Raw genomic sequence first — 24657 nt, forward strand, 5'->3', positions numbered from 1 at the left:
TTAAGCCTTTTTTTATTCATAAAAATATGATTACAATGTGCAATGTGTTACGTGGTCGCTCCAATCCCAATCTGTCGTATCATTAAGAAAGCCATTTATGTTATAGTAACCTTAACCACACAAACGGTTTTTTACAATTCTTTTGCATTTCGCAAAACATTATTGTTTTGAAAATTTTCTGAGATCTTGTTGAAAAGGCATATACATCGCCCCACAAAAGACTTAATAACTCGACTTAGCAGAGTAGTAGGCATCATCAGTTTATGTCTGTTCCTGGTGTTAACATTATGGTTATGACAGCTTCTGGCAAATTCACTTATGTGCGTATGAACATACATTACATTATCAAGAATATATTGAGAAGCAACTGTTAAGATGTTAATTTCTTTAAACTTTGCTCTCAATGATTCTTTAGGTCCTAGCTTATAAATATTTAATAGTACTAGCTGACCCAGCCAGCATTGTATTGCCATAGAAAGTGTTAAAAATATTCAATAAATAAAATTTTATAGGGTAAAAAAAATATTTGACCGATTCTCAGACCTACCAAATATATCTCACTACAATTATTGTATTCGATTGCCATCTTGCAACCCTATATCGGTTTGGTGGATGGAACAGAATAATATAAAAATCGCGACACAAAAATAGTAGTAGATCTTATAAGGGCGAAAATTTGAAGTTGTGTGCATTTTCAATGCTGAATCACAATAAAAAAAAAATGTTAAAAAAATATTTATTTAGTGGTCACCCTTATCATTTAGGGGAAAAATAGATATTGGCCGATACTCAGACTTACCCGATATGCACACAAAATTTCATACAAATCGGTTCAGCCATTTCGGAGGGGTTTGGTAACAAACACAGGGACACGAGAATTTTATATATAAGAAGTTGAATTCGGCAAAATCCTATTTTAATCGTAATATTTATTTATAAGCCGTAATTTTGAAGGTACATTGGCGATGCTGTTCGAGCTCGAGCAGCTGATCCACATGATGTCCATCGGAACACTGCTGGCCTACTCCATGGTCGCGTCCTGCGTGCTCCTGCTCAGGTGTGTGTCTGTTTGTTACAAGCTCTAGATTGCAGCATCACTGGTGAGACAGAATAAACACGTTAAAAATAAATATTAAGTGACTACATTAAGGTCCCATTAGAAGGCGAGCGCTGTTTGTGATAGTAATCAGTACATTGCTGAAGTGTGATCAAATTTTGACAAACGCTCAAAAGTATTATTTCTTTTGTTTATGTTTGTTCTGTATAATTATGTAAATATTGTGTTTGTTGCAAATAAATATATTACTGTCGACCTGTATAGCCGAGTGGTTAGCGATCCTACCTACTAAGCTAGAGGTCCCGGGTTCGAATCCCGGTAGATGCAAACATTTATATGATGAATATGGACGTTTGTTTCCGTGTTATGGATGTTTAAATGTATTTATGTATGTTTATATGAATTTATGTATGTTTAAGTAAGTATATTGTATTAAATATATCATTATCTTGTAACCCATAACACAGGCTATATATGCTTAACTTGGGGCAAGATAATTTGTATAAAAAGTGTGTCAATATTATTATTATTATTATTTCAACATAGTAAACTTAACCAGTTTAATAATCGTCACCATGGTTATAATAGGGCCTCTATATATATCCATATATCCTTTCTTTATCTATGGTAAGATTTGTTTCTTCAGTCAATATAATCCTATTAATATTATAAATGTGAAAGTTTGTATGACTGGATGTATGTTTGAACTTCTTTAACGCAAAAACTACAGAATGGATTTTGATTAAACTTTACAATAATATAGCTTACACACCAGAATAACACATAGGCTATTATTTATAAAACTATCGCGTGAATTATACTTTATATGGCAAAACAACGTTTGCCGGGACAGCTAGTAACTGATATTTCAATTGATTTTCAAATTTTAACTGAAACATGTTCCGTTATTTTATATTGTATGCAATGTCAGTAATTGTTCCAGTATTAATAATGAATGCATTGTGTTTCCTTAGATATGAGACGAGCCAGAGCGGTCGCAACGTGCCCGAGTCGGCCCCGGTGTCGGCACGCAACTGTCTCCGCCAGCTGTTCAACGTGGACCGGCTGCCGGCTCCCACCAGACTTAGCTCAGCCACGGTGGCAGTACTCGTCACGTCCTACGGTCAGTATTTATCATACACGTACCAGTGTATTGTCAAACAAAGTGTACGAGAGAAAAGAACACCTATTACGGACACACAGCAAGATAGAAAAGGAAATGAAAAAATTTAAAATTTTATTTGCAAGAAACATTGTCCTTAAGATGTTAACATAACATTATTGATAATCCAATATGTTTCGTCAATTGACTTGCAATATATGTTATAAAGTTGTCTAAGTACCAACACACTACTGTTGTATTGAAACATGCCGGATCTCTCACAATGCTATCATTAATATTTACAAGCTGACCCGACAGACGTTGTTCTGTTCATAATAAAAAAGAACTTGGAATTTCGTACAATCCGGTCTTAGTTGACCTCTACTCGGTGAAAAGAATATCCCTACCAAATTTCAAGTCTTTAGCTCTAATGGTTCCAGAGATATCGTGATGAGTGACTATATACGTGGAAATCTCTTTTATATATATAGATAAAATTAAAATTTAAAGATATTATAAAATAAGACGTAAATAATTTAATAATTCATTTAGCACCTATCTATAATGACAACAAATTTAATGTCATAAAAGTATATAATTTACATATATTATTATCAAATGGACTAATTCATTTTGTATTGAACAATTCATTTAACATTGAACTGTATAAGCACTTGTTTATTAACTATTGATGCAGTCTTCTTTTAAAATCCTTGAAAGATAAATCTTCATTCATTCATCATTAGGCAAGGTAAGAAAATCTATTGTTACTGTCAATGACGTTATAAACACGCATGGTATTATAATATACTGCACCTGGTATTCTGCACTCTTCCGACGGTAGCCTAAGACTACGTCACGATATATTCGATTATGTCATACTGACAGCTTGCCATATCGACCCTATTGTCGTGGCGCTCACACGTAGCGTTGTTTCACTCGAAAATAGTTTGAGAACCGTGGTCGCAACTGATGACGTATTCTCAGGCCAATCACGTGACCGAGCTGGGTGACAGCTGTCACGGAAGAGGAGTATATTATTACACCATTTGTACACAAATAAGGACATATCATTCGCAGTCTGAAAGCGGAACGGCAAAGGTGTGCTTATAGACAATGTCAGCCTAGCGAAACTCTCTAAGAAATAAAGCGATTCACTCGATTGTATGAAACGTGCAGCCATTGACAGATGACGGCTATAATCTTGTAAAAAAAAGGAGTAGCCGAACGTTTTAAGCAACTGTTCCCTTTAAAATGTTGCCGAATTATACTTTGTGGCCAATCGCGATACTGTAATTACTACTACTTCAAACTTGTGTCAAATGACTGCACGTTTCATAATAAATTAAATTTCAATTTTTACTTGGGCAGTCTTGCCTCTTATTATGTAGTATTTACATCCTCTGTAATGTAAGCACACTTTTCTCCTTAGTCGTGTGTTTCAACTGTCATTATCCGAATCGTGTTCTAAATTCAACATAAGTGACCTGAACCGAGTAAATGTTTTACATTGTTGCTTATTGACCAAGAATATTTCAAACAACTGGAGTAAATGTGGCAATGTATACATATGGCAGTCGAATCTTATTATGTTGTAATTTGTGGCATGATCCATATTTAGGTTTGCTTTTATGCGACGCCATTTGTCATGCCATGTATAGAACGTCATTGGTGGTCACTGTAATTAAGTTTGATTGAGTCGTTGTTTGGGCTCTTCAATGAAATGCCAAAGTCCAACAAATAATAAATTGTATACTAAACAACTTGTAACAATTTAAAAGTTAGTTAAAAAGAGAATTGTTCACTGTATAATATAGGATCCTGCCATGCGGCTTTACTTACTTGAGGTAAAAATCATAACTATCGTTGACTTTTTTGTCCCAATAAACTTATCAACTGTAACTCACCTTATCCGTACACGCTGTCTGTCAATGGAACGACGTATAGCTTACCAGCGATAAAAGTTTGTTTGGAAACTTCAATTCACGCGTCCCAATATAAGGCGATAAGAATGACTTAACAGCTTCAGATTATTCACAGCTAATTACTAATAGTAGAAGGTAGTAATTTATCTCTATCTGTAGATAGTATATTTTGAACGACCGTAAGTGAGGAGGCTGATATTGACAGAAGAGTACCTAACTATTGATAGGTAGCAATTTGTTCTCCGAACAGTCGTAAACACTCAGTCGCTCTTGGAAGCTCCAGCTCCTTAGTATTTTGAACCTAAAACCACTAGCTATCGCACACATTGACATATCAAAATTTAGCCACGCATTATCGCGCTGTCAAGTCGTCTGTACTGTGTATTAGTCATAAGTTTAATGGGACCAATCAGCTAGATAACTCTTCGTGGAAGGTTGATATACAGTATAGAACTAACTTCTATGAAATAAATGTAGGTACATACTTGTTAGCATATTTTCTGACGATATACCAAAAATTAACGAAATCCGTGCATTGGTTTTGTCAAAAAGTAGACTTTTCATTTTGCACAAATTTATACGTACTGTGTAGTATTAGATAACTGGGTCAAGGGTTCAATGAACTTGAATATTTCAATAGTGTCATAAGACCGCCTTGCCGCCAGTGGCGGTTTTCTTTGACGGTCGCGGGCGGCGCGATTCAAAGCAAGCTCGAAATTCGTACGGGCGGGGTAGTGTAAAGATATCTTCTATCGATAATTAGCCTTCTTTAAAGGGAGTTGTAATCGATAGACAATAAGTTATTTAAGTTTATTTTAAAATTGTTCTGTAATGATTGTTGTAAAAATACACTACACCCTAGGTATTTAAAACTAAACAGCTTCCTGATTTTGTTTTTATAAATTATAAAGGAGTTGAGAGATAATTATTGTGAATAGGGAAGAACTTAACAATAACGATTTATTACTTGTTTGACATGTTACGTAATTCGAAAGCAACCTATAAAAATCGTACCAACTTACCTATTTGCTGCTCAAGAAATCACTCAGAAAACAGTGGTTTTGTAAGTTGAACTTACGAAAATAATTTCTTTTTTACAAAATTTACCCATTCATTAATTTATTAATAATTGTTATAGTTTGTAGGCTAGTTTATCTTGTTGGTGTATGTGTAGGAAAGTATCGATAAAATAGAATCGTAGGGTAGGTATGCCTTACATCTTACGTAATACAAAGCAATCTAATTGTTAAAAATCGTACTAACTTGCCTGTTTGATACTCAGGATTTTTTATGGAGAAATGAGCATTGCTAGACCTTTAGAAATTTGTACATACTTTTTTTGACATTTGTCACGATATACCGCACAAGGACGTTCATTCCACAGTCTGCTAGGTTGTACGTGGGAGAAAGTTATTTGAAAACTAATAAAAAAAGTTTATCTAATAAATAGTTTGTTAAAATTATTAAGATATTCAAAAAACACAAAAAAGTAGCCATGTTTAGGTATTTGGTGATGGTTGCTAAATAAGTATAAAAAAGTATCGATAAACTATAATTGTCAGGAATTCCCTATTAAGGAATAATTTTTTCGTTATTTTAAGTGAGCACTAGAGTTGAGAAGTACTAGGCAAAATGCAATACTAGGTATGACGGTGACTGTGACTCAAAAGTAACAGCGACAAATACCTGTTACAAAATACTAGCTGTTATTTTAATGCTATCTGTGATAATATACTAGCTACTGTAGTGAGGCGTATTTTTTTCGTTGTTTGGTGTTACTTGTTAGCGCCATCTATACGTATTACATAGTACTTTCTCTTGTGGTAACTTCGAATTTCAAAAGTTCTGTTTAGGTAAAGCTGTACAGACCTATTAATTATTTTTATAGTTTTGATGTTATAAAAATAATCATTATACTTTCGTATTCATTATGTTTCAATACTACCTATGCTTAAACAGTGATCCTTACCTAGTACACAATTAAAATGTGCCCTTATCATACGAATAATTCAACAATAAAGTAGAAATAAACATCATAAAAATATTTTATTCAGTAGGTACTATCAAATTACCATTATAAGTTTTTTCTTTCGAAGAGGTGAGCCGTATTTTCCTGTACAATATATAAATACGATTACGAAAAATGATATCAGGAAATTTACTTCAATATTTTAATTAGGTACCTACCTATCTTATCTTAACAATAGTATGTTAAATAAATGTATGAAAGTGATGTATCTATTATTTACAAATGTGTCTAAAAGAAAAATATTCAGTAAACAATAAAAGTAAACAGGGTTTTTCTTATCCCACATATTTTAAAAGAATAGTTGAACCATAACTATTTTATTACCTATTGAATTAAAAATAATATAACAGACCTACAAATCACACAATTATAGCTGTATCAAAATACTGTTAAAAAAATACCTACTAAATACTCCTAATTATTTGTTCAATAACAGGTATTACTCAAATATCAGTTGCTACTAAAATACTAGCTGTTATTAAATACTTGTTCAGTAACAGTTGTTACTAAAATACTAGTTGTTATCAAATACTTGTTCAGTAACAGGTGTTACTCAAATAACAGTCGATACTAAAATACTAGGTGTTATATAAAATACTAGTTGTTACAAAATACTCCTAATACTTGTCACTGTTATTTTTGATATCTTGTCACAGTGACAACCGGTGATATTTTAATACCTGTTACAAATACCTGTGACGATAAATACGTCTCACCCCTAGTGAGCACTGAGCACCACTTTAGTTTATCGCGAGTCTTCTGGGCAAATAGGCTAATTTGTATTTCGCAGTGATTTCATACTTTTTGCGCGATTGCCTCAAACGATTGACTATGAAAAACTAATTGTACTTATTAATTGAAGCTCTAGCTAACTAGCGTAGTAAGTAAAAAGTTGTATTTGATAATTTAACTTTTAGCTAGTAAAATTAATAAATGCAATTAGTGAAATAGACACTTATTAACTAGGTACTTGACTTTGTGTATGTGTAAATTGTGTTTAGTTGTTATTATTATTATTACTGTGAATTTGACATTTATTTTTCGGGACAACATTGTGCGGTGATGTAACTTGTGTATTCATCAAGAATGTGGTAGACATTTAGAAAATTTGAAAATTTACGTTTCCATTATTATTCTAATGCACAATATTCAATTTAAAGTTCAGTTCAGATAGGTATCCCGAAATAAAAAGTGTTCGTATAAATGAACATAGTGAATTTAAATTACGTCGCAAATTATCAAACGAATCAAAGGTAAAGCCGACAATTTGCCGCCTTCGCATATCGTTCCGGGGTCAAGGTAAGTTGTCTATATAGACTGTTAAATTTTACTACATTTATTTGAATATTTATTTTGTTTCAAAATTCCACTTTTCCAATTTAAAGTTTTTAATTATATAATTAATTTTGCGATAGTTCTGTGGACTAGTATTACTTATATTTTTATTTATTTCATAGGTATGCACTATACTGTATATTAACAATAGAATTTATATTTTTTTCCAAATGTAGAAAATATTTTATTTTGCAATCATGTCCCGAAAATTAAATTAACATCTTCTTAGTCGGACACTCTTGTCAGAGTGGTCGTGGTTGCGCTGACGAGGTACATGGTGGAGTTTTCGGTGGGTCAACATCCTTTCTGAGGGTAGATCTCCTGGCGATGTGCTTCCATTTCTGACGGTTAGAGGCGTTGCGAGTACACTGGACTATGGTGGACTCAGTAGCCTTTGTGATGGCGTCTATCCAGCGGGTTGGCGATCGACCGCGTGCTCTCCTGCCTTCCACCTGGCCCTGAACTACCAGTCTCTCCATCGAGTTCTCATTTCTAGAGACGTGACCAAAGAACTTCAGTATTCTTAGTTGCACAATTGACGATAGTCTGTCTTTAATACGAAGCTCTTTGAGGATGGATACATTGGTGCGAAATGCCGTCCACGGGATCTTTAGGAGGCGTTAAATTAACATAGAGATAAATAAAAATTACGTACAAGTGCATTGTTTTACTTAATTCTTAAAGAAAACACTTCAAATGCTTATCTAGCTTCCCTCATCTATCTGCTACAAAAACTACCGTAATAACTTTATTTAATTTAGATTTCATCCACACTTTATTAAAAAAAAAACGGTAAAAATGGCTCAATCGCGTTCTTTATTTGTATTAGAAATGCGAAATAATTGTAATATTATAGTATTTTCTTTGATAAACGCGGGTGTTACACGTTTAAATTAAAAACACTTTTAAATGATAAAAACGCATGTTTTTATTGCAATTGTAAATGTTTTTAAATTAGATTTTAGCGAGGATAGTAGGTTAGAAGGTTGTATTAAAGTCCTAGGTTTTTGAAGTCAGAGACGTGAAAATCGACATTTAAGTTCTAAATAATAAAAATCTGTGTAAGTCATTTTGGGAAATCCCCTTTTAAGATTGGTAAAATATGGGGCTAAAGTTTGTATAGAAAAGTTGTACCTAACTATAGTTATTTCAACTTGAAATTTAAAATGTAGGCTCTTTTTAGGGGGCAAGTGCTAGTATCTATATAGTTTTGGCATTTTTAGAAAAAAACATTTGTCATATCCTTTGTCATCAAATAGAAGCAGCAGTTAAATGTATTTTTCTCAAACATGCATGGAAATATTGTCATTATTTTCGAAGAAAGAACACGCGAAGTATCGTATTTTCGGACAAAGAAAATTATATCCATTGCAGGAGCGTTTTTTGAATTTGGAAAAATACAACGCTCCTGCAATGTATGAAACGGCGTGCTGGAATTATTAAATACTCTTTGATCGGATCTCTTTTGTCATTCTTGGTACACCATAGTCTCTTTGCGTTCGCCTGTCGGCACTGATGATAAAAAAATTGGCGGCAAAGCTGAATATTCGTCTTGAATTTTTATTTACATACCTACTTAATAAATATAAATTTAATAATAATTATAATGATTTTCAACGGTTCAGAGAGTGAAATCGAGATTGATTGTACTCCACCAGATTTAAGATCAGAAGCCAAATTGGCTATGGAAAACCTGCTTCCAGCGAAGTCAAAAGAAAAATACATGAAAGTATATGAAAATTTTATGAGTTGGAAAAACGAGAAAAAGGTGAAAATTTACTCCGAAACAGTGTTTTTGGCGTATTTTAATGAGATTTCTAAAATTAAAAAGCCATCAAAAAGCCAAAAACATTATGGGCAATTTATTCCATGCTGCAAAAACGGCATAAACTTGAAAAGTTATAGAAATTTAACTACTTTTAATTTATATTATATATAAAAAGTGTGTTTTATTTCCCTGCATTCTTTTAAAAAAGCACTATATACCTATGCCTCGGCGGGAAATGGCAATTGCCTGTCTCGTGAAGTCTTCGCCTAAGACTCGGCCTTCAAACTCATTCTCGACCTGCACTAACTTAACGAGTGGTGAATGTTGCAGGCGTGTGGTGCTTCGTGATGATGGGCAGCGTTATGTCTGGCCACCCGGGGGGTGCGGCCGCGGGGGGCGTCCTCCTTCTGGCAACACTGGTCGCCATCGCGCGCCAGCCCGTCTCCGAAAAGAAGCTTGCTTTCTCCGTGAGTATATTTATTTATTGTTTACGTTGACAGCCGCATTAGTCTCTCGGACTGTTTCGGAGTTGCAAGCAATTTTACTTACTCGTACAATCATGAAAGTAAACGGCAGCACAGCACGCGAGAATCATAAAAGGCATAAAAGGCATTTATTTTCTCAAAATTGATTCCTTTAGAATTATTTTTCTTTTGAAAGTTTATTATGAATTCTAATATATCTTCTTGATCGAATCTTTTGATGATTTCTAATATACTAGATACTACTACCGCTTCGGAAACAAATGGCGCTCTGAGAGAGAAGAAGCGGCGCAACAAACTCTCCCAGCAGTTTTTAGTCTTGTCTTAGTTCTTTCAGTTTGCGCTCTTTTTAATCTAATATACAATATTGTATTGTCATTGCTATTGCTATAAAATAATCATAATCTAGTCCCAGGCTGTCGGACCACTTAGATATTCAGCTGTGGAGTAGTAGGATTTACGACTGAGCCATTTTTTTAAATAAAATATTTAACTTTAAAGATAATGCCTGAACAGTGGCTGGGACTTTATTATAAAAGTGTATACATTTACCCTTAAAGCTATACTACTGCCTATCCCGTTTTTTATTTTGTGATTGGGACTCCATAGTGAACCTCTACTATAACTAAAACCACTCACACAAAACAAAAAATGGTTATGAAATCAGGAGTATGTGTAATCCAGGTCCCGCTGGTGCCGTGGCTGCCCGGGCTTAGCATCCTCATCAACGTGTACCTCATGTTGAACCTCGACACCATGACCTGGATCCGGTTCGCGGTCTGGATAGCAGCCGGTGAGTTATTCATCACACATACATACATGACGTGTGTCGTCTTGTACTGTGATGCAATGAACAGACGAATGGTTTAGTAGTCCATTGTTAAACCTTCGCGATCCGATCTTAGCTTTAAGCTTGTTGATTACCGAGCGATTTTGGCGCGCGAATTTTACGCGTGTGAAAATGTACCTATGCGTATTATACTTAATGTGTAGCAAAAGAATGCTTATAGTTAGGATAATTTCAGTGAATCTATCTAAGATAATGAGCCACAGTGGTATATTGATGAATAAGATAAGTCTTAACGAAAACCTTACGAAGATGGTAAGAGGATAGAATCGCGAAAATAATTATATATTGATACGACGGTTGATTGCATTGATATTCGTTCTAATTGGATCAGCAGTTAACTTCATATTAAGGGGGTGTTTCACAATGTCCAAGTAAATTGTTAAACGTAGATTGAGAAACGCAATCGGTTTAAACCTATAACTTTTATGTAGGCATTAATTTATCTAGCCTATGACAATCTGGTAATTTACTTGGACATTGTGAACCAGCTCTTAAGTCTCTTTTTGAAAGATACTTTTTGAGATATGTAAGTGCTAGTAGACCAGTGCCGAAGCCTTTGAAAATGATAAAATGTGAAAAAAAAAATTAGTAGGATGAAAACCCATTGGAAATGGAAGCGAATGTAACAAAAATGAAAGGAAAAATAAATTACGGGTGATCTGAGGTAGGGAAGTGGAAAAGGAGGGTGATTAAGGGTAAAAAACGGTTTATCTCTAATCCATATTATTGCCGCTACAAAATAAATGTATGAATTCTCTATGAAACGCCTTTTGATGGGCTTAAATTTTCCGAACATTTATAATATTGTAATTTATATTTTTTTTTACACTATCGATAAGTAGAGATTTTGACGAACAGAAAACAGACCAATTTTTTGAAAAAAGCTGCTATTTTGCCGGGTGAATTTTCGATTGAAAATAAGGGTTCTTTTTCAAAATTTGAGGCAAAATAAGGTGATAAAATAAATATAAAAATAAAAAACCAAAAACTTGGTTTTTTGAATTTTTCATAAATTTTGAGGTTATGTGAAAAAATTTAAGAAAAGAAGTTCTAGATCTTTTTATTACCTACAACTTTGCCATTTAACTTATTTCCATAGGTCTTGCAGTTTTGCCGGAAATCGAGATAAACCGTTTTTTACCCTTAATCACCCCCCCTTTTCTACTTCCCTACCTCAGATCGCCCGTAATTTATTTTTCCTTTCATTTTTGTTATATTCTCTTTCATTTCCAATGGGTTTCATCCTACTATTATTTTTTTTGGTTTCAAAAATTATCGACACTGGTCTATAGGCACAATATCATTTCAGGGGTCTGTACCAAATAAGGTATTAGACATAGATAGTAAAAATAGTTATCAATTAGGTTAAATAACTTTCTAGTTTTAGTAATATAAGTAAAATAAAATAACCAAATATATTACATATTCAATTCTCAATTTAGAGCTTCAATTATATATGGAAATAAATATTTTTCCATTGTTCTACCAACTATAAAGTCCAGATGTGTCATTTTCTTCCGCGGTAGTATTCTAAATGACTCTACGTTCGGCAACTCATCTCGCAATCTCTCGGCGTCCTTGACACTTGCGACGCCGTCATTGTTCCCCACCAGCAGCACACTCGGGAAATCCACTCTGCTGAGGTTATACACTGGAGGCAAACTAGAGTTATATACAGCAACATTCTTCACCGCACCGTAATCGTATTCCGCAAAAACTCCCCTAATCCCAATTTGCGCGTAGTGTATTAATGATTTTCTGGATCCACCGACCGGGAAATAATAGTTTGTCACCCTGTAAAATGTTGGCCCTAATTCTGTTGGATCGAAACCAACTACCGGGAATGTGATTAAATTTGCGCATATAGCGTAGGCGGATACTGGACTGGTACAGACAGCTCGATACAGTTTTGTTAGTCGTTGATTGTATCCCAAAAATTCATTAAGTCCCGCAGCTTCTCCGATTAAATTTAACAGCGGTGAAATCGATATGAAAGCAGAAAGCACGGGGGATACGTGGGACAGGTAGCTGACGGGCGCCAAATATATTAACTTGTTAATTTTTTCGTTGTACTCCGGCCTCTTCGCCCCGAGCACCAACATCCCTGTGTTCCCCTGAGAATGTCCTATGACATTTAATTTCGGAGCTTTCGTCTTGTTCATGACGATGTCAATGATAGCCGGAAGATCGTAGATCCCATTCTCGTTGAATGAAAAGTTCCAAAACTCGGGATCGGTGTCCGGATTTAAGTAAATATTTCTACGGGAGTATATATTCCCCCTCAAGTTTGCGAACCACAGGTCAAAGCCTCTCCGGGCTAATGTGATTCCCAGTGAATTGTCGCCCCGTATCAGATAGCAATCGGATGATAAATCTATTCCGTGGATAAGCAGCACCGGTCGGCTGTGGTTGCTACCCGGTATGTGAAATAATCCTAGGATATATCCGTCTTCAGTTGTGACGTTGTATTCATTAGCTTTGAGTCCATAAAGCGATGCTAGTTCTGTGAAATTTATCCTGTTTCCCGATGACAGTACTCGTTCTTCTATGACATTGGACAACACAGAGTTTGGTTGCCGCAGGATTATGGCGGCCATTAGTATGATCACATTAAACATTGCTTCCATGTTTGTTTTGCCACCAAATGACTGATATCATTATAATTTTCGGTTTTTATTGTACCCAGCGTTATCTTAAATGCTCAATTCATTTTGTGATAAAAAATTCGAGCGATTAAAATTCAATTAAGTACCCTTTGAGTACTTTGACATGTTAACTATCTCTAACTTGTCATTGCGATCGTTGCCAATATTTATAACGGCTGTTATAAATTTCAATTCAACAAGACATTTCGTTTATATTTGTAAATCTGCATCTTACTTGTATTCTTCAAAATCCTGTAAAATATTATTAATATTTAAAATACTATTATATAAAAAATATATGGAACTTAGTAAAGTTATAAAATTATTTTTATTTTAACAACACGAGAAAGAGATCCCGATAACAGTATCATCCAACCACCACAAATAGCACTCGTTCACTAGAATGACGCATGAACTAGCCATCGTTCCCCTCGATAATATTTTCGCCCCACAACCACGTCTCCACACAAAATGTAAAAATAATACCGGTCCAAAATAATATGAGTGATGAATGTAATAAACCTACTGATCGTCCTGTCGTACTGATCGTCGTACTTCGTCCTGAATAAAGTTTATAAATTATACTATTAATCGAGCTAAAATTAATTTGATGTTATATTTAACTTTAAATAAACTGTTTGGCCTAAATACTTTAAGATTGACTTTGCACTTTATGTAAATTTGAGGTGTTAACGAGCTCTAAAATTTCCTCTGGTAATGAGATGTCATTAAAGTTAGATACAGATTAGGCCGGTGATAATGCTATGCGGTTCATCGCAGCGATTAGCCGGTCCGGTTAGCTATATGTATAAATAACTTCAGTTTTAAACCACCAACCGCATCAATAACCTATAGGTTATTATGTATATATGTATACATATATCTATCGATTTATAAATCGTCATAGATATAGCCAACCGTACCGCTAACCGTCGAGGTCAACCACATAGCATATCTATCATCGACCAAAAACCTTTAATTTTTACTTATTAATTTACAATTTTTGACTTACTCGTGTAAGGCATTTATTAATTGACGTTTTTGTATCACTTTGCATATCTAAACAATTTGTTATGTTTTTAAAGTGATAACCTTCACTTCTGGGATTAATACACAAATAAAATTTGAAAACAAAATTTTATGAACGGTGCGGGACTCGCTTTCCGTGTGAGTGTTCTCCCAACTGAGCCAACCGTTCGAGTGACGTAAATTTATATATTGTAATTGAAATTATTTGTAAATTTTATTGAAAATAAGAACCTGTTATACCGTTATGTTTTGGAAAGGGCAGCCTTAGAGTTTCTTGCTCGTTCTTCTCTAAATCTACCTCCCGAACGAGCTGTTAAATAAATATTTTTGATTTGATTTAAATGGATGTCGTTTGCGAGCAGGCCTGGTGATCTACGCGACGTACGGTGCTTGGCACAGCTCTGAGCGGCGCCGAAGCCCCGACGTGCCGCTTGCCGTGTTGCACAATGACAGCCACACCGCGCTCCTGGGGCCCGCGCAACACACGCTTGGCTGACCCGCGGCCCCGCCTCCTGCCCCCGACCCTGCTAGCCCCACCGCCACGATCGTCTCCTTTATATCAAGTATCTAATGAACAGATATACTCGCGCTGCTCACACCAGCAGCAGTCGAGTGAAACTAGCTCATAACATATCTACAGACATCGCGCGAGTTGAATGCAGAGCTCAGAAATACGATAGCGCTGTACCCTAATTATAATCGATGACCATAATCGTGAAAGTGTCGATAAACAGTGCTTCAAACTTACCATTTTAACCTGATATTTAACTCTCAAACTTTTATTCTGACTTTCTTCAACACACGTGCTTAAAACGATGATTAAATCTCGTTTATTTTTGCAACAACGGAACCTGATGGACTCCGATAAGTCATTATTAAAATCAAAAAATAAGACTGGATCGCAACTTTAGTATTAACGCGATAACACGGTATGCGAATACGGCACAGCACTACACTGCGGTGCGGACAGCGGGGGAGATGCTGCCGCTACTTACTCCAGGCCCCGACTGCATTCAACTCACGCCCGAGTGATAGATTAGCACAGCTGATCTTTTGTTTGGTAATTCGTTTAATAAATTTACTTCCGAGTGATTAGTGAAATGTTATGACAATATGTGTTAATAATATTGTTGTATCCAAGAAAGAAATAAATAAATGTATGCAAACTTTCTTCTTACGCTACAAAAGGCCAGGTTAGGAGCATGCCCAATAGATTCCTAAATAACTTATTCAAAATGCAAACAATATAGATTACCGTGGTGAGAGGGGGAATTCTTATTGGTCGGGTATATCTGGCTACTGCGGATTCGTAACAGATCTGTGTTTCTAGTGTGGTTTCTGGGAGCCAGCAGTTTCGGATTGGTTATTGTAAACTTGCTCAGAATGTCTAAGCATTCGATTTGTATGATTTCATTTCGTCGATCCCCTTGTGCCCATCGTGCCCCTTAAATATGCAAATAAGTACATAGGATTTTGTAAAGGCTTGCTTTGCACGAGTGTAAGCAAAATGTAATTAAGTTAATAAACTTAAGAGAACTATATTTGATAATCAACAAATAGCAGGTTTTTAAGATTTTTCTTTCGAGTGTGAATATTATTTTAAGTAAGCAAGCTCGGATGAGTGATCCATTCATCTGTTTGATAGAAATCAGTGTTGCTTTTGGCATTTTATTATCAATAGTTGAATTATCCAGGCTAAACCATAATATTATTAAAATTGGGTAAGCATTTATCCGTAATCGAACGTCTCATCAGAATAAATAATTCGTGTGTAGATATCATTAGTGATGACTTGCTAAGATCATAGTTTCCATTGCTCAAAGCAACTTATTCATTATTTATTATATTTTTTTATTAGTATCTACCATTTATGCATAAATATAATATTAGCCAATCAGAATATTTATCTAATTAAGCCATATTGTGTTTGTGTATAATGTAATGTTATTTTTTAAGTACTAATGTTCCATATTATGTATTTATTATACTGCAATATATAATGTAGATTTCAATGCAAAAACAATTTCGAAAGAGATGTGTGGCCAGTGTTCAGTGGCCCTATTGTCTAGGCTAGGTCTTGTACTCCACAAAAAAAAATGGTGATATAAGTATAGAACCATAGTGTATTTGGTGTTTCGATTAACTTTACCTAGTTTTCTGCCTAGAAACCTGATCATTTCAAAATGGCGGCTACTTTTGACGCTGATATTGCTATAATGCGATAAAACTATTTATCTTTTTGACACTGGATTCTGGACTGGGGAAGGACGTTTTTATTTATCTCTAGAATGGGTAGAAATTATTTTTGATAGGTTACCATGACACCTGCAATGGCGCCTCCATTTGAAAACTATATTTTACCAGTGGGAGGCTCCTTTGCACAGGAAGCCGGCTATATTATGGGTACCACAAAGGCGCCTATTTCTGCTGTGAAGCAGTAATGTGTAAGCAGTGTTTCGGTCTGAAGGGCGCCGTAGCTAGTGAAATTACTGGGCAAATGAGACTTAACATCTTATGTCTCATGGTGACGAGTGCAATTGTAGTGCCGCTCAGAATTTTTGGGTTTTTTGAGAATCCTGAGCGGCACTGCATTGTAATGGGCATGGCGTATCGATTACAATCAGTTGAACGTCCTGCTCGTCTCGTCCCTTATTATAAAAAAAAACATATATATATATATATATACATACAGATAAACACTTAACTACTCGTGAAAAATATTTTTGTATTTTTTGTGGTATTTCTTGTATTTTTATATTTTATTTGATGAGGTGTACATGACTCATTTTGATTACTTGAGAAGTGCGACTCTGTACTTACTATCAAAAGTACTTAACACCACAATGGTCTATGAACCCCGCTATTTTATCTATCGTATTCTATGCGAAATAAATAGAAGTATGTTATCTTTATTGTTTAATTACATGGATGGCTGTATTTATAATGACAATAACAAATTCAGTTTTAATTGTTATGACGTAGTTGCTAATTCAATAGTAACGATATTAAAATCAATTTGTCAAAGAAATATATTCATTTGTGTATTCCCTTTTTATTCATAAAATATGTCATGTCTGTTAGTTATTTTTCGATGTGATTCCGTATAATGTTCATTCTATATTAAGGTGTATTCACGAAGGTAATTAATTACTTAGCTATAATATTATTTTATAGACCTTGACAGTAGTGAGTATATTCAAAGTTGAGCAGTTGGACATCAACTGAAATAAAATAAAACCGTAAAATTGAATTAAATATTGTTCTTTATATTATTTATTCTCTTTAATACATTTAAATCATATCCGCGTACGGAAATAACAGTTGTCTTAAATGTTATTGTATTTGTGAGCACTGAACCATTTTATCCAGTATCTAAACTAAAATTATGACTATAAAGACTTTATATAAATAAAATGAAGTAGTTTAAAGTGAATCTCTTGTTAGTTCCTAGCGAATATACCAAAGTAAAGTATGTGTTCTGACCATAAAATTAGTTTATGAATCTCTAAATGGTTGAAATTGGCGTAAAGCCTGCACACACCGGGGTTTCAAATCGCCACTGGTTCAATAGCTGCGTTCAACTATGATAGTGAGATAACGCTACTACTGTTAGATACAGTACTATTGTGGTACTCAATCTTACTTTATAAGAATTTGGATTCTTATTACTTATTATTGCTATTTTATTTGCTAAAATTCTTAGTTTAATTAATAAAAACTTATCAAAATAATACTGTTTGTATGGATACAGCGTTTAAGCAATCGATGTAAAGTTATGTTTTAAATTCTTTAGAATCTTTATTGAATGAATTAGGCTTGAAAACCCAGCCAAGAAATAGAATCTTTTTTAGGCTGATTGAATCAATTGTGAATGTTTTTTTTTATTCAGCATTTTTGAAAAGCGGTGGGAGATTTGAGAAAATTGATTTGTATTTTATATTTTAGACAAACCCCAAATCTGCCCTTTAATTTTTCATCTTTATTTATATTATTTTGAAAATAATTGTTATTACACAGGTGCGATGTTTTTATGCTCCTTGTGTAAGGGCCTTAATTATGTAATAAATTGTTAGGGAGCGTCCATTAATTACGTGAAGCATTTTTGAGAATTTTTCGACCTCCCCTACCCCCCTTGGTCTCACGAGAGATTCTTAAGAAAAAAAAACACAACTTGTTCTATTAATTTTATTGAAGACTGGCAATTACTAATATTTGTGAATATTACCGTAATTTAAATTCATAAAATAAAATAATGAATATTAAACAAAAATTAAGAAAAGATTTGACCGGGTCCCCCGTAAATGAGATTTGGAAAGATTTAGCTTGTTCCCCCCCCCCCCCCCCCCCCCCACAACACCTTACGTAATTAATGGATGCCCCCTTATATTTATTTAATAGTTGTGTACTGCGTTTCTAAGAAAGCAGTGTGCTTATATTGTTATAATCCAGTATTATTTGGTATTGTGCTGTGTAACAGTAGTATATTTGTATCATTGAGTTATGCTTATTTTTATTAAATTAATTGCTTAAATCGTTGATTTTATTGGCATTCATCTCGTTTCAGGAATATATTTGTGTTGCTTTATCAAATGTAAACAAACAGTAGCCGTAACGACGAGAATAAGATATAAATTATAATAAAAGCAAATAGGTAGTAATTTAAAAAAAAAATTGTATTCAAAACTATATGAAGACTTTTTTTTTTAGATTAACTCTGTCACGTATTTAATACACACTCAGCCTCAATGGTTATCCGTCAAATTATCAATAGCTAAACAAATACTTAACGGTACTAAAGACCACAAGACAGAAATGAAAACTGAAGCGAAATATTGTAGACGTGATCAGCCTTATTTTATTATAATAAAAATAATTCTCATTTTCAATTCCAAAACAAACAAATAATATTTATTTTATTTGTACGAAATAGTGTGGATTTATAGTAGCCATGTGATCGATCTGAAAACACCTCGTATTGTCAAGGTGTTAAGTAAGAAGTTTCCACCAGGATATGTCCTTTTAAAGTTAGGGGTTGAATGGATGCCCATGATTCTGTAGTAGGACTTACTTGTGCTCGAGCACTCGTTCTCACGTACCCTCGAGGTGTGGAAATCGAGCCTGTTACAAGGGACTGGATGCTCCTGTTTTGCTGCAGTTTTAATCATATCCTGGAGACCTAAAAGGCGTAGGATCTCACAGGTTCAGGTGCGTATATCCTTTTCTTTATATAATGAGTCTTGGTCTAGTAATTGTTTTTCTATAGACAAGTACGCTAGTGTTTTTTGATTTGTCAGTGTGTGCGTTTGCTAGTGGTTTTACATTCAAAATACTAAGCTAAAGCCAAGCGTGGTTGACTGTTTACGACCTGTCAATCAAAATTGGTTACACTAGCAATAGATTCGCTTACTTTTTCTGTCATGTTTATGTCCGATAGAGATGTTCTCTCTCGCACGCTTTATTAGTCTACACGCTAGTATATTGTAAGTCTATGGGTCTCACACTAACGGTCGTTCCCGATATACTATCTACAGATAGAGATAAATTACTACCTTCTACTGTCAGTAATCTGTAGCAGTCCCAATATACCCGATAAGTCATTCTTATCGCCTTATATGGGACGCGTGAATTGCAATTTCCATACCAACTTCTATCGCTGGTAAGCCATACGTCGTCCCATTGACAGTCAGCGTGTACGGATAAGGTGAGTTACAGTCGATAAGTTTATTGGGACAGAAAAATCTACAATAGTTACGATTTAAATCTCAAGTAAGATATATTGGGAACGGCCGTATGTGGATTTAGGGTCAAGTGGCTTTGGAACTAAATCTGTAAATTGTGATTGATTTATTCAGGTCGGCGGGAGAGTCAATTGGTATTAGATCAGCCAATCAGATACTAGTGCCTCTGTTGTTTATAGGTATCTATCTATTTCCTACAGTAAACTATCTGCACTATAGTTTGCTATAACAAAAAATTACAACAATTTTTTTTATGACAGAGACCCCGCAAACTGCAGACTTTCGATCGGCCGATAGTTTGGTTGAGTTCGGCTGTTAAGTGCGCAGACTGGCCCGACTAAACAGTTGGGTCTGTGATGAGTGCGCACACTAGACAACTATCGGCCGACAGTCTTAGGGACGATTCGCTATTAGTTTTAAATCGGCTATTGATGAGTCTGGCCGACTAAACAATCGGTGGTGTGTGCGCCTAGAAGAGCGCTGTACTGCGGTTCAGTTTGAAGGCAATCGTGTAGCTCATCAAAGTTTTTGTAGGCCAATACCGAATCGTTATAATGTGCGCACTCTCATACATCTTCATACTGATTAAGAAACCAACCAAACTATCGGCCGATCAAAAGTCTGCAGTTTGCGGGGTCTCTACGGGACGGGACGAGCAGGACGTTCATCTGATAGTATAATTGATACGCCCTGTTCCTTACAATGCAGTGCCGCTCTGGATTCTTAAAAAACCCAAAAATTTTGAGTGGCACTATAATTACGCTCGACACCTTGAGACATAAGATGTAATGTTTCATTTGCCCAGTAATTTCACTAGCTACGGCGCCCTTCAGACCGAAACACAATAATGGTTATACATTACTGCTTCGGCAGAAATAGGCGACGTTGTGGTACCCATAATCTAGCCGGCATCCTGTGCAAAGGAGCCACTGGTAAGACATAGCAGGCAATTGCGGCGCTAACAGATTGGATTCACTTAAATAGGATATGGACACAATAATAGAAATAAATAATGAATAATATTTAATTATTAGTCACATTCAGGAATCACAGATATCACTTACCCTAATATCATCACTATGTAATGTTTGCATGCGCTGTGAACATGGTAGGTATGCCGTAACTTAGAAAACAACAATGCCAACAAAAACAGCCTAAAATTACAAGCATAACATTATCTTTCAAGAAAATTGATTGAATTACTCTTCATTTTGTAACGAGTTCTCTGAAGGCTGAGAGATAGAGCGTACTTAGACTTAGCTCAGACTTTAGAAAGATAAAACTTAGCCGAGTGTGATAAAATGGGAATACAACTTTTGCATTGGGCTGTCTTAGTATAAGCTCAGAATAATTTTAGCTGTCAAATGACAATAAAAACGATATCAAAGATTATGCTAAGCCTATTATCAGCTAAGTTTTATTAAATCCGCTAATAGCCTGAACACATGGTCGGATTTGGTACGTCCGGAACATCGGAGGGTCTGGTGGGCGCTTCGCACCTATTGGCCCGGCCGCGGCGTCGTAATCGGTACGGTCCGGACGGAAAAAATAATTTTGTGAGATGGACGATGCGACGACCATATTCGATATGGTCCGCTACCAAACCGCATCCGCTGGTTCGGTCGAACCAAATCCGATCATTTGTTTAGGCTATAAGATTTGTCTTCAACTAATTCGACACGAAACCAAGAGAGTCACTACTAAGTAGACAATATCGTTCCATAGTCCAGAGTTTGGCCAGTCTTGAATCGTAGCGAAATCAACACGAAAACTCATAACACTTAGATTATCCTTCGAGTAAGTAACAATTTTAAAATACAGGATGTTAGCCATTTATAGGTACTATTAATTATATTTCTTGATCAAAATAATGATACTGAGATATACAAAATATGTAAACTGTATATTAATAAACGAAATGAAAAGTTACTCCAAGTTTAGAATTACTTCTCACTGTAAAGTCATTCTACAGTGACAAAGGTAAGATTTAAATTTGGAATAACTTCACTTCGCCTTTATTAATAACACGGATATTCTTTTGTTTATTTACGTCTAAGTTTATCGTGTTTGACATTTGATAGAAGTTAATTACCTGTATTTGTTGTATTGTCACTTGAAACGCACATTACGCCACTATCAGTCACACTAAACGATCATTGACTGGGTACAGGCATATTTATCTATAGTAACGGCAAGAAAGACTTATCTACATACATTATAGAACACTAATTTATAACAATAATAATATTTATTACGTCAAATTTCGGAACTAAAAGAATAGAAATATATATAACAACACTCGAAGAATTAATTATGTCTCCACGTTCACGATGCGATATTGTAAATTTTATAGTAGTTAGTGAAATTTATTGTCACGACCTAATGACGAGATGGATAATTAATCGTTGAAGACATTACAAATTGATTGCATTCAACCTTAGCGTAGTGCGTGGTTAGCTCGCAGCAGTTTTACGGAGAATAGGCAAGTATACCACCTTAAAGCATCTTGCATCATTGTTATTAGGAGTAAAGACTATCTGAGGCCTTTTTCAGGTTTACTCGGGCGAGACAATATAAAGACAATTATTGTAGGTCTGACTAAAAATTTTGAGTAAGAAACCGGGGTATTGGCAGTTTTCTCCTCCAAAAATTTATGAACCGTTACGAATTTTTGGAAACCAAATGAAAAGGAAATTTTATGTGTCGAAATGTTTGATTTTTATGCTTATTACTGTCGGGTTAATATAACAGGTCTGTTAACGGCCTATATCAATATGCCGTGTTGAACAACTGACAGGGGCGTAGCTACCGCCGTAGCTGCCGTATCAATTATACGGGGCCCCCGAAGTCCGTAAGCAAAAATTAATAAAAACTTTTACTGCTTGCCGAAAAAAAGGTAAGGAGAGTGTATATTTAATTTGAATTGTTTGTTAAAAATTTGACAGATAGATATAATGATAAATATTTCTTTTAAATTTTTGCAAACATTTTGTTTTCTTTTGTGAGAAATCTTTCCCTCTTCATAAAGCCAAGCAAATTTTATACGGGGCCCCGCCAAGGCACGCTACGCTAACAGTAATATCAAAAAAAGCAAAACATAGAGACACAAATAATGACGTCATTGATTTATTTGAAAATAATTTTGATCTAGGATTAAAAATCAAGGAGTAAAGAGTCAAGAATGTTGGTATGGATAAATGCCCAGTAACGTTATCTCAGGGACATTTTAAAACAAGCAGGACTATGAAAATAAGCGAAATCGCTTAATAAAGTTAACCTATCTTTTGTTTCGCCGTGAAAAATCTCTGGGATTTTTTGATTTTATATTTCGTCACCAGTTACAATAAATATTCTTTTAGTTCCAACTATATTAATAATTGAAAGATGTAATATCATTGTCCATACTATATATATATATTCACGTCTCCAGTATCAAACCTATGTTAATTTTTTTGTTTTAAATAAAATATATGTACATATAAAATTATTATTACTAAATATTTACTTTTAAATTGTCTTAAAATTCAAGGTAGGTACTTATTGCTACATCATACATTTAATAAATTATTTATTCACTGAACTAAGTAGAAATGGAATTGAATATATCAGCGCAAATTGAAAGTGAATTATTATATTTAATGTCAAACATTCGGTGCCTCTGGGTCAATGTAATGTCGCATACAAACTTATTAATAAATATAAAAAATAGATATTTTTTAAATCGACTGTTAACTTAACACTTAATTGAAGAACAAAACAGACAGTAAAAGTAACTTATTACACAACATTAGATTACACTACATAGAGGCCAAAAGCTTTGTTTTTTTTTAAACTTTAGAAATTCCCATACATACTCAAAGTATTGAGCTTGAATAAAATAAATAAGGTCAAACTATCCTTGGGAACAAACATAATGAACACCCTTCTTGTTTTAAAATTGGCTAATCAGTTATACGCGTCGTTCCCAGCAGAGAGTGTTTGACATAAGTATTTTTAATCTAACAATTACATTGAAAATATAATTCTGAATGTTGAAATATCACAGTCCAACCACAACACAATAATCACAGTTAAAGTTAAACTCCTATGGTCATGTTAACGTAAAATAGTCCTTATTTGTTTATAAAAGGCGTCAAAATTTTGTAACAACGTGCTTCTCTTCTAGGATTCCATTTGTCTTCGGTGCCGGCTCTTTCTCACGCAACGAACTGTTCTTAATGCCATAGAAGAAGTATATTAAGTAACCTGAGGAATTGAAATTGGTAGTTATTATCGTGTCTCAATAAATACTTGATACCTATTAGCATATAAAGGTGGGGCCACAGCTAAATATTAATATCTCCTTTAATGCTGGTAAAAGATGCTTGAGTCAACTCGAGTAAATGGGCTAGGATCATTCTAACGATTCCCGTCTAGGGCCGACCTACCTGCACACAAATAATCAAGTCTTACAAAAATATCTATTCTTGTCCTCGATATTTGTTTAATAATTATTATTTCGGATTTCGCAGAACAAGGGCCAGCATAGGTATAGAAATTTTGGTGCTCTGGAGTTTTATTTTTAAATTAGAGGGGGCAAACGGGCAAGAGGTTTACGTAATGGGAAGTGGTGGGGTGCGGTGATGGGATGCATTGCCAGCCTTGTTGGGATTATGCTTTACACATTGAAGGTCTGTAAGTCATATCTTGGTTGGGAG

The 24657-nt window shown here is 34.7% G+C and overlaps 3 protein-coding genes across 4 annotated transcripts in view; 1 reads left to right on the forward strand and 2 right to left on the reverse strand.

Annotated features, from left to right (window-relative positions):
• Positions 1-18753, forward strand: part of LOC126972780 (cationic amino acid transporter 2-like) — a 35009-nt gene extending 16256 nt beyond the window's left edge. Inside the window, exons 10-14 of the mRNA XM_050819823.1 lie at positions 955-1057; positions 2032-2180; positions 9547-9683; positions 10383-10491; positions 14585-18753. Coding sequence (XP_050675780.1) covers positions 955-1057; positions 2032-2180; positions 9547-9683; positions 10383-10491; positions 14585-14718 — 632 coding nt within the window. The 3' untranslated portion in view covers positions 14719-18753. The remainder of the gene's footprint in view (positions 1-954; positions 1058-2031; positions 2181-9546; positions 9684-10382; positions 10492-14584) is intronic.
• On the reverse strand, positions 11950-13325 carry LOC126972821 (lipase 3-like). The gene has a single exon (XM_050819899.1). The coding sequence runs from the start codon at positions 13173-13175 to the stop codon at positions 11982-11984; it is 1194 nt and encodes a 397-aa protein (XP_050675856.1). The 5' UTR covers positions 13176-13325; the 3' UTR covers positions 11950-11981.
• A 2217-nt stretch (positions 18754-20970) lies between the features above and the next one.
• LOC126972786 (cationic amino acid transporter 3) overlaps positions 20971-24657 on the reverse strand; it is a 64606-nt gene continuing 60919 nt past the window's right edge. For both annotated transcript variants that reach the window (XM_050819832.1, XM_050819831.1), the window contains exon 12: positions 20971-24205. In XM_050819832.1, the coding sequence (XP_050675789.1) occupies positions 24093-24205 (113 nt within the window). In that variant the 3' untranslated portion in view covers positions 20971-24092. The remainder of the gene's footprint in view (positions 24206-24657) is intronic.

This window comes from Leptidea sinapis, chromosome 27, assembly GCF_905404315.1.
Source record: "Leptidea sinapis chromosome 27, ilLepSina1.1, whole genome shotgun sequence".
In the NCBI taxonomy this organism is placed as follows: domain Eukaryota; kingdom Metazoa; phylum Arthropoda; class Insecta; order Lepidoptera; family Pieridae; genus Leptidea; species Leptidea sinapis.

Excerpts from the sequence above, each read along its gene's own strand:
- LOC126972821 (XM_050819899.1), bottom strand. The coding sequence starts at position 13,175 with ATGGAAGCAATGTTTAATGTGATCATACTAATGGCCGCCATAATCCTG.